Here is a 10,524-nt window from a genome sequence, read left to right on the forward strand (position 1 = left end):
GATCGACAGATTTTCCTGTCGATTTTCACAGTTTCTTTTTCACAATCGCCCCGCGTTTTTCTCCTTTTCTTTTCTTCTCTTTTCAAATACACAAAATCACGTATGATCATCACACGATCACTCGCCAAATATACTAAACAGTGATATCAGTGACGATATGAATGTCTTTTTTCCTCACAATTTTCATTACGCACACCAGAAAAGAACCTTGCCGTGCGATTAGATATAAATCCAGATTAGAAATCGATCGAAAGAAATAAACACCACTGTGTCATGCGTCTTGGGCATCCCACGAAAATTCAACGCCTAATTTTCTGAATTATTTACATTCATCTATACAAATTTATTTTCGTCAAATTTTATATTTGAATGTCTCCGTCCGTTCTCTTTCTCTCTCTCCTTTTTTTCTACTCCTTTGCTTCATTGGCTATTTTAAAATTATATTTTACACACATTCACACAGTAATTAAGTCTTTGAAGACAATATCATACGACTCTTACAGGCTTTTACTGGTACAAAATTGTCACTAGAGACAATTACAGTAACCCTCAATTGGCACTCAATTATTTTGAAACACTTGAGATAATCTCGATGATTTTGTAGTTAAATAAAAACACGTAGATACACCGGTTACCCATGTGCTTATTAGGAACACTGAAGCCGTAGAGGCTAAACGGTTTGAGGTATCGAATTTGGGTCTTCGATGATCCCCCTCCCTTTCGACAACACCGCCTTCTTTTCAGACAAGGACATTAATTCATGTTAAAGAGGAAAGATATCAGCGTTGGAGGCCTCTAATAGCTCATTTGGTAGAGCACTCAGTTAACACTCCAGTTCGACCCAGGGTGGAGGCAAGAACTTTTCCTCTCTCCACTCCGAAGAAGACGGGATAATTTTGATTATCACTTGCTCTGATTGACGATTTTCTGTACACAAATACAATTAATTCTGCACAAAAAGTTCGCAAATTCTCAGAGAAAAGATGTCAAATACAGAAGATACCGGGTTTAGTAACGTAACGATGTCTATTGCCTACTATTGGGAGCTAATTTGTAAAATCGTTCTTGAAATACAGTTTGTATACAATTACTTAAAAATTAGATTAAATAAAAATTAGTTATTGGTTATAGACCGATTTATTACCGGTCCAAAACCGATTGGAACCGATTCAATACCGATTGGAACCGGTTCAAAACCGATTTGAACCGGTTCAGTTTTGTCGGAAATACTAAGACTTGCAACGAACTCAAATATGACGCCATTCGTCGTCACTTATGTGTCGACTTATGGGGGGGTCCCCCTTAGGTCCCAAGTCGCTATCTCTAATCTGGCGACAGCCGGACGAACATACGGACAGACACTGACAAACAGCGTGACGACATTTCTCAGAAATCATCTGAAACGCGAAGATTTGTTGACTCCGGGGGTTGAAAGGTAGAAATTTGGGAGCGGCGGGGGGTTGAAAAGATATATATACTACTCACTCCGTGGAGTACGAGCAGTAAAATGAAAAAAAAATCGCACGACGCGTTTTCGAACAATTTCAAAAAAACATGGTTCTGATGATCAAAAAATATGATCCTTGAGTCGACTTATGGTGGTGCCCCAAAGGTTCCAAGTCTCTATCTCTTATCGTTTGGCCTATAGAGCTGGTGACAGCCGGACAGACCCACGAACAAACAGCGTGACGTCAAGAAACTCGAAACTTTAAATTTCCAAAATTCTACCAAAATAAAACCCCTTTTTAATTTCTTATCCGGCAAGATTTTTGGGAACATTTTGACAAGACTAAATGATCCATTAAATTTCGAAAACCACAGAAATTGCTTCTCATTTAAGACTTCGATATATTCAAGAACTGAGCTACACATATAGGCTATAACCAGTATAACTCCAAGTATTTACCAACTCTAATCACAAGTTTATTTTCTATTAGACTAATCATTGAGAGAGGAAAAGATTTAAATTGTATATTTTTACAGACAAATGTTGAAACCAAAAAAACTTTAGTAGTATCACAGATTAGGGTAAATGTCCTAATTCAAAGCCATTTTCAGACGCTTTAACTTTAGCCAGAAATATGGCATAAATGTTAAACAAATAAGCAATAGTCACCTCATTGTGATTTGCATTGGAAAATATGGTAGATCGATGAAAAATTCGATGGTGAAAAGGTGCACTTTTAATTCTTCTGTGAAATTAACAAATTAAAATTTGTGAATATGAATTGATTTTCGCTTTATATGGAGCAAAATCAACTAAATAATGAAACTGAGGTATAGAAAATATATGAATATAATAATTTAGTACTGTATTTATCGTGAAAGCAATGACGTTTCCATTTGAAGTAGCGAAAAATTTCCATTTGGAGCAGGTTTTGAATTAGCTTAATTTACCCTTCATTAAGATTTTTTTAAAATAATTTTTTACCGTCGCTGCTGGTGACTGCCCCATTTTTGAAGTGGATAGAGAGAGTGAAAGGAGAAATGTGAATGGGTTTGATTTACCCTAACTTTCTGCAGTTAAAGTTATTTTTTATTTGTTTCTCCCATTATCTACCCCCCTAACGCCTCTAATCAATGTCTTAGACTTTTAGGTCTATTTTGACCAGTCTCCTATGTTGAAAATCGTTTAAAAACTAAGCACCTCCATAAAAATAGATACCAAAATCATCAATCTATAAAATTAATTTCTGACAAATGATGAGGAAAAACAATAAATAACAAAGAGGGAGACCTTAGCAGTTAAAGTAATCTCGGTAACTAAAGGTAACTTTAATGTGAGATCTTTTTCTTCATTTTGGTTCTTCTTCCATGTCAGAAAATGTCAAATTATTAACGTTTTAGTTCAATTTCCACAAAATTCTACGACTTTATTTTGATTTTTAATTATACCTAATTACCAGCAGACTTGCTAAAATTCTTTTAAAATAATAAAGTTAATCAGAATGGTTTATACTGGAAAGAAACTTGTTTTCGGGACGTAACAAGGCGAAGCTATCTGCTCCTGTACTGATTGAATTCGATTATGGTAGATTTATCCTATATTGCAGGCATATCGTTTTTAAGAGGTTGTAAGCATAATTGAGTCCCTAATTCAAATATTAGATTCAATAAAATTCAAAGGATAATTTTTTTACGGTTTTATCATATTTTAAAAAAAATGTACAACAACAAAATTTTACAGATAGAAGTTGACCTAAAATTTGGCTTGAGCATTAAACCACGAATCCACTTCCTTTATCACGTGTAATTTATAAATGCAAGCATTTATTAAGATTTAATAATTCCGTAATGTTATAGGCCTAGGCTATTCCATTAAATTCTAAAACAAACCAAAATCGACTTATAAACACCACTAATGCAATAAACAAAAAATCCCAAGCCAAAACAACCGATGAGTTGTAAATTATTTAGATTCTGTCTGGCAGACATTGAGGGTTAAGTAAGATTTGGGATCATATTCTTCACCATTTAGTAGACCGTTTCTTTGTGAATAATCTGAGACCATCGCAATATAAATCCATTTTCTTATCACACTCTCTCATTTCGACTTGTTATCCCATACTTCTCACATTCAGCGCAAATATAAACTCATAAACATCGCGAAATTGCCGAACAGTTCTATATATTTTCTGTGAAAAAGATTGCGGACGAGATTCTTTAAATTTTCAGACAATTTATCAAGCAACATGCGAAAATGTCTTAAGGAACTTTTAGCGATTCACCCCTCAAAGAGTAAAAAGTCTGACTAAATTGGCCAAGAACAACAATTTTTTTTAGTCGCGACGGAAAAACTAACAATATTTTTTTTATTTACTTAAGCCACGTTGAACGCTCCTCAGGAGATCCATAAAAATGTGGGGCAATTCGCCCAACATTTAATATTTCATTTAATGGTGTTTGGAAGAAGTCAGTGGCAAAACTCGACACGCTATTAAATTTTGCAGATAAAGCGTGAATGAGTTCAAGTGTAGAGATTCTTGAGGTCGTCCTCGCAATATATCATGTCACAAATAGTAGAGCATATTGCGTTTAGAGAATATGTTTGAAAATTTGTTGACTGAACATTCAAATGAATGTTTAAAATCTTTAAAATATTTTTTTTACAACTATTTTGATTCGATTATTACAGGAATTTTATGTGGCATAAATTTATTAATAACTAATACACATATTTATGAATTTTTCAGAAAGAAGGAATTTCAAATTCAGAGGTTATGTTGGTTCTAACCTCAAAAAAACAACAGGAAATCACTAATTATTATAGTACTCATATCCAATCCATCTTAACGATTTTAACCTGCGATTACCATCATCTTAGCATAATTTTGAACTTTCAAGGCAAAAAATGGAAGACTCTCTTCATTATTTTAAACAAGTCATCTTTTAGAACAATGTTAAAACTAACCTAAAAATTTTGAGCATGCATATTCCCCGACAAATATTGCAATCTAATAACTTTGGCAATTTCATATATAAATTAAGTCATTCTACCCATTATTCTCACCAGAATTTTTAAGCCTTCGCAATTTTTTCGAACCTCAAAACTTAACAAATTTTAATCTTAATGCTGCAAACAAACCATTTTGATTGGTATCATTTGGTTTGGCTAAAATTGTTGTTCTCTTTCTATCGCTTGCGTTCAACACATGGCCATTTTACTCTCATTTTAATCCAAAAAGCTGTGCAAAATTAGGTTGAAGCAAATTTGGGTTAAGAAAAATCGCCAAAACCTGCAGATATCATATGGCAACCCAAGCGCTGAATTCGCGTTTGACAGTTGTCAGATAATAAAACATCAAGATGGCAAGTTTGTGGACAAAAAAGAAATACGTGAAAAATTAATTGAATTAGTGAGAAATGAAGAATCAATTTGGAGAAAGGCTTCAAAAAACCATCGCAGGTCCGATGCCGATAACCTGAAATGGCTAATAATCTCGTCAGAACTGAAAATAACAGGTAAGATAGTGAAATGTGCTTTAATTTTTTTTGTTTATGTTGTTTTTCTTTGCAGTTGAAGAGACACAAAAAGAGTGGAATTGCCTTAAAAAGTCTTTTTATTACCAGAAGAATTAAAGGATTCCTAGTGGAAGTGGGGGCGGTAAAAAGTGTAGGTCAAAAAAACGCTCTATTTTATTAGCAACTTTCTTTTCTACAAGAGAATTTGCGTGGTCGAAGGTAGGTTTTTGAGTATAAATTCAAGTGTCAAATGTTATGCAAAATTATGTTTTTTAGGCAAATTGACACAGTAAGAAAGAATGTCCTTCTACCGACGACTTCAGACTGTGTAATTGAAAATTCAGGAGTTCAGCCCACGATTTCTTTCAGTGACGTATAAAAAGAACCAAAGAGATCATCGATCAGTACATCTGAAGAGATTTTGGAAGTGCCCCCAAACCCAGGGAATGTGGAATATCTTTCAGTTACTGAATCTATGGAAAACTCTGGTTCAGAGAGCCCAATACCGAGTGCCGGAGGGTTACAAAATATTTCTAGAAATCCTCAGCCATCGGTGATATCAACTGCCATACGCAGCAAGGGAAACAACAGTGATAATTGTTCCTTCAGTGGCGAGGAGTTTGGCTTCAAGAAGCCGTTCAATAAACGCTGAATCTCCAGTGAGTGTCGCAGAATTTTCAAAATCGGGTGGGAATGTCACTTCAGGCAATTGTCCTACAAGCAGCAGTGCTTGCTAGTATGTATGAAGCAGAAAACCTAATAAAATATCTATTTTCACGAACAAAAATGCCTAATGGAATATTCGTAAATATAAAATAGTGACAGTTACACATTCAGCAACCCAAAATTATTTAGCGGGAAACCCATTTCTTACTAATCCAAATGGTTTGTTTGCAGCATAAAGATCCTTTTCAGACACAATCGAAAAATTAGAAAACTCAAAAATTATATTTAAAATTAAATGCATTTGAAATGCAAGAATTAAAATGTAGTTTCCCCATACTGAAAGTTTTATTATAAACACTGATTTTTTGATAAAGACAAAAAGACGTGTTCAATCCTTTTATGGCATTTTAAGTTGCTAGTTGTAACAATTAATTTATTATTAAAATTCAGTGAAGTTCTAGGTTTTTAGTTCCAACTATAATAATAATTATAATAATGTTGGCACAACACTCCATGAAGGAACTAGGCCTTCCCGGAAAATGATTTCTAGACACAAATCATTATTTTTCTTCTACGGGATGTAGTTGTCAGTCCCATGCCCCGCGGAATCACGTGCAAGTAAAACTCACTAAATGCAATCAAAACACCTTTAACATCTGAAAAATTCCTGATGACCTAAAGGGGATTCGAGCCCCAGGCACTTGCATCATTGCATCTACTCCTTGGAAATTTTTAAAGGCTAGAATTGCCATAACCTCACAATATATCGGACATAACCTCTTATAGAAATAGTTATCATTTTTATGAAAGAATAATACCTAAAAAGACTAAATGAAATTGATCTCATTCTCATCAATTAAGTAATAATGGAATGTGAAAGTTTTAGTGTTAAACATAGCAAAAAAAAACTTAAATTCTACGATTAAAAAGAAACGTAGAAATGTTTTGTCAACTTAGCGGAATATTTTGACTATTTTCTAAATAAGTTGATTTTTTTGTTTTGTTTGCCAATTGCAAATTAAATATTATTGAGTTAAACTTAACCTCAGAATTCATATGGTACAGTAGACTCTACAGTTTACATACTCATATTTGTGGTAAATTTCATGAAAACCCCTTAATAATGCAAAAACATATCAGAACTAAGAAAAGCCATGCCAAATTTGAGCATATTTGATTCATTTGATAATCATAATCAAACTTGAAAAATGTCAACAAAATTTTTTCAAATTTAACTGCTGTCCGAATTAAAAGTAGCCCGATCTTAAAAGAGCCGAATTAGCGAGAGTCTACTGTAAATTATTTGTTCGAAAACTTTTAAAATTATATTTTTTTAGCTATAATTATTAAGGAGTTATATTGTGAGTCGACATAAAAGTAATTTTAGTATCCTTTGACATAATTGTCTTTATTCTTTTAATTTCTATATAAATTTAAATTGAAATGTTTTAGGTTATGTTAACCATAACCTGAAAAATCCAACACATATTTTCATGTAAAAAAATCTTTTAGCTTAAGTCCTCTATACATTGGGAGCAATTTTCGTCAAAAATTGCATTTTTGACAGAATTTTGACGTTTTCACCTGAAGCAGTGACGACGATTTCTTTCAGAAGATCAATTTTTGACGAAAACTGCTTACAATAATTTTTAAGACAAAAAAAGCTGAACGATGAATGAATATTATGGTCTCTACACACTACAAGCAAATTTCGTCAAAAGTTGCCTTTTTTAACAAAAAATTTGACGTTTCTGCCTTCCAGGATAGGAGAAATTTTCTTTAAAAAGGCATTTTTTAAAGAAATTTCTACTAGTGTGTTGAGGCCATTACTCATTATAAATACTACTCCCTCCGTTCCGAAATAAGTCGTACGTTTGGGGAAAAATTAGGGATTAAGGAATGGTTTCAGAGAATGTTTTTGTTATTTGCAAATATCTTGTGAATGAACTATCCTCCATGTTCAGGGATAATATGAGGATCCTATCAGGATGGTAAGTTGAGGAATCGATATGTTGAAGTTGTCCATTTTTCGCTTTTTTTTCAAAGAGCTCCGGTAGATAGTTAATCACTACAAGATGGACTGTGATTAACATTACAGGCTAGAATTTGTTTTACATTTTTAGTATGCACAAGTAGAACTCAACAGCTATTACCGATATGACATTTTTTATATCTCAAATTTTGCAGAATGAGCAATAAAAAGAACATCCTTTTTTATGTGTTCGAATATCTGGATGCAAAATAGTGAGAGATAAGGACTTGGGACCTTCAGAGGACACCCCATAAGTTGACCCTGGGACACTTTACATATTTCTCTAAAACATATTCTGAATTGAAGAAAAAAATCGCACGACGTGTTTTCGAGGAATCCCAAAAAACATGATTTTGGAGGGGAAGAGGAGGGGTGGGGGCAAAATTAAGGACATATTAATGGTCCCAGGGTCAACTTATGGGGGGGTCCTCCGAAGGTCCCAAGTCTGTATCTCTCACCATTCTGCACCTATTTTAGATTGAAAATAAAACGCCAAAAATAATACATTTTTAAGCCATTCGTTCCTCAACATACCATAAAGACTGGACCCCAATTTTAGTACTGGACATAAGCAATAGTTCTTTACAAGAGATAATTGTTGATACACAAAACATTTATCAACAAACTTTCCCTTAATTCCAATTTTTCCCAAACGTATGACTTATTTCGGAACAAGATTTTTTTTCCAAACGTACGACTTATTTAGGAACGGAGGGAGTATTATTTTAATAGCTAGTGCGATATATCAAATTGCAGATAAAGAGCTATAGATCAAGTCCATTAGAAACATTAGAAAAGTATTATAATTAGTCCATTAAGAAGCTTTCCAAAGCTTTAGTCATCCGAAGGAAACACGCTTTCCCTACAACAAAACTTGTCCAATTAGATATCTTTTTAAAGTGTTTGTTGAATTCTTTAAATTGTAGTTTTATAAATTAGGGAGAACACTGAATTTAACTACAAACTAAGACATTTTTGTTGTAAGACGACATTGTTTTTCTAGGTTAAGTCATACATAACCTCGAAATAAAGAATAACTTATTTACAAAATTAGACAAAAATAGTCTATTTGTCTTATTTCACCAAGAGGGCAATTTGGCGTTGAGGTTATGTTGAGTACGTTAGACATAACCCTAAAAAAACTAGTTGAAATATTTTTTAAAAACGTCTTTAGACTTTTCAAATGGATACAAGGTTTATTAGTATTTTGGCCTGAAAAAAGAACTAATAAAGAACCTAACCGAAAAACTTTCTAGGCGCGCATTGAACGCATTTGAGATTTGTCATAACTTTAAGCTTTTTGGTTTTATTTATTTGCTGAGGCAAAAAAAAATATTTGAAGTTCAATACAGTCGAGTTCCTCAAATTTGAACTCCTCAAATTTGAACGACGGTTGAGTTCAAAATGTAAAATTTGAGGTTATGTGAAGAAAGTTTTGCGTGGAGTATGAATTAGAACCATTTTTATTTGGTCTTTCCTCAATATTATCGTATTATAGTAACTTCCACAACAAATTCCATTTATTTCACGATAAATTACATTGATATATTCTCTAAAGTTATTTATCTTATTTTAGGAAAAGTGAATTTCATATGAATTCCGTTACGTTTTTGAAAATATTGTTCAAATTTGAGGAGTGAGAAATGTCATCTATACCCCCCAAATGTTCAAATTTGAGGAACTCTACTGTATCATAAACATAATAAAATAAGATTATGAGTCTAATATGTGACTTATTTCGGAGTTTATGAAGTTACAGTTGATTCACTTTTATGTTGAAATTCGCATTTATTATCAAATGATGAAATTAACATTGAAAATTACACCTTTGAAACCTAGAAGCCCAGAAAATTTTAACAAAGCCCTTGGTCAAATAAGAGTCACATGCTCATTGATTTTCCAAGTCCAACTGTTCCTTATGGGATCATTCCTATTGGATACAACCGGAATAAATGTAGAATAAGGTTTTCCAAAAATGCTATTACATCTTGTCTACTAGAAAAATTTCTCAGACAAGTTTTCTAAATTAAGTTTTGCAAATTAAAAGATTGCATCACTATTTATGGCATGAAACTGCAATGCCCATTTCCCTGATGGTCAAATGTTTTTCCACTTCTATTGGTCTGTGAGTGAATTGAATTGAGGTGAACAATTAGAAAAAGAGGGAATGACTCATAGACTACCAGTACAATGGATTTCTCGTCAATTGACTCTTCCGGATAATCCCAGAAGTGCCCACTTCAACATCTCGAGTCTAATTTTTCGAGTGTACAGAAACACGATAAGTTAGTGACTTTCTTATCATTTCTGAGAAAAACTGAAATCACGTGAGCAAACACAGGCTCTAAATGGAAAATTCAACACGGCATTTACGACAAAACAAGGGAATTATCAGTCTCCAAAGTCGCAGAGATAAGACTCCGCAGAACATCGGAAATTTTAGAGGCAAATACTCGTTGATTGATTGTCCGGGAGTTAATAGTTTCCTCGCTATTTTGCTCATCAGTTTCAACAAGTCAGTTTCGAGGGCGCTACGCCCTTAGAAATGCAGAAAATCTCCGGAAGTTGATAAAAAACAATTGGGGGCGTAGTGACCTAACCTCAAAAAGTAAGTTTTTGTGAAAAAGTTGACTTACCTGCTGGTAATTCGTCAATTCCCTCATCCATCGTGTTCTCCGGTACATTCTCCATCGCCCTGGATGTAGAAGCACACGAAAGAAAGAGTTTTTATCACTGAAAAGTGTCTTTTATTGCAAGCAAAACAATTTTTTTCACTCTCAACTTCCAATACCAATTGAAAACTGCCTGACAGCTGAGATCGTGACAGTTATTTGTTTGGGGGAATTTGGGAAAAACAAGGGTGA

The 10,524-nt window shown here is 33.6% G+C and overlaps 1 protein-coding gene across 1 annotated transcript in view; it reads right to left on the bottom strand.

Moving 5' to 3' along the window:
• Positions 1–10,357, bottom strand: part of LOC129802381 (protein furry) — a 227,546-nt gene extending 217,189 nt beyond the window's left edge. Inside the window, exon 1 of the mRNA XM_055848144.1 lies at positions 10,297–10,357. Within this exon, the coding sequence (XP_055704119.1) occupies positions 10,297–10,351 (55 nt within the window). The 5' untranslated portion in view covers positions 10,352–10,357. The remainder of the gene's footprint in view (positions 1–10,296) is intronic.
• Positions 10,358–10,524: the final 167 nt, after the last annotated feature.

The sequence above is a fragment of the Phlebotomus papatasi genome, chromosome 2, assembly GCF_024763615.1.
Source record: "Phlebotomus papatasi isolate M1 chromosome 2, Ppap_2.1, whole genome shotgun sequence".
Taxonomy (NCBI): Eukaryota; Metazoa; Arthropoda; class Insecta; order Diptera; family Psychodidae; genus Phlebotomus; species Phlebotomus papatasi.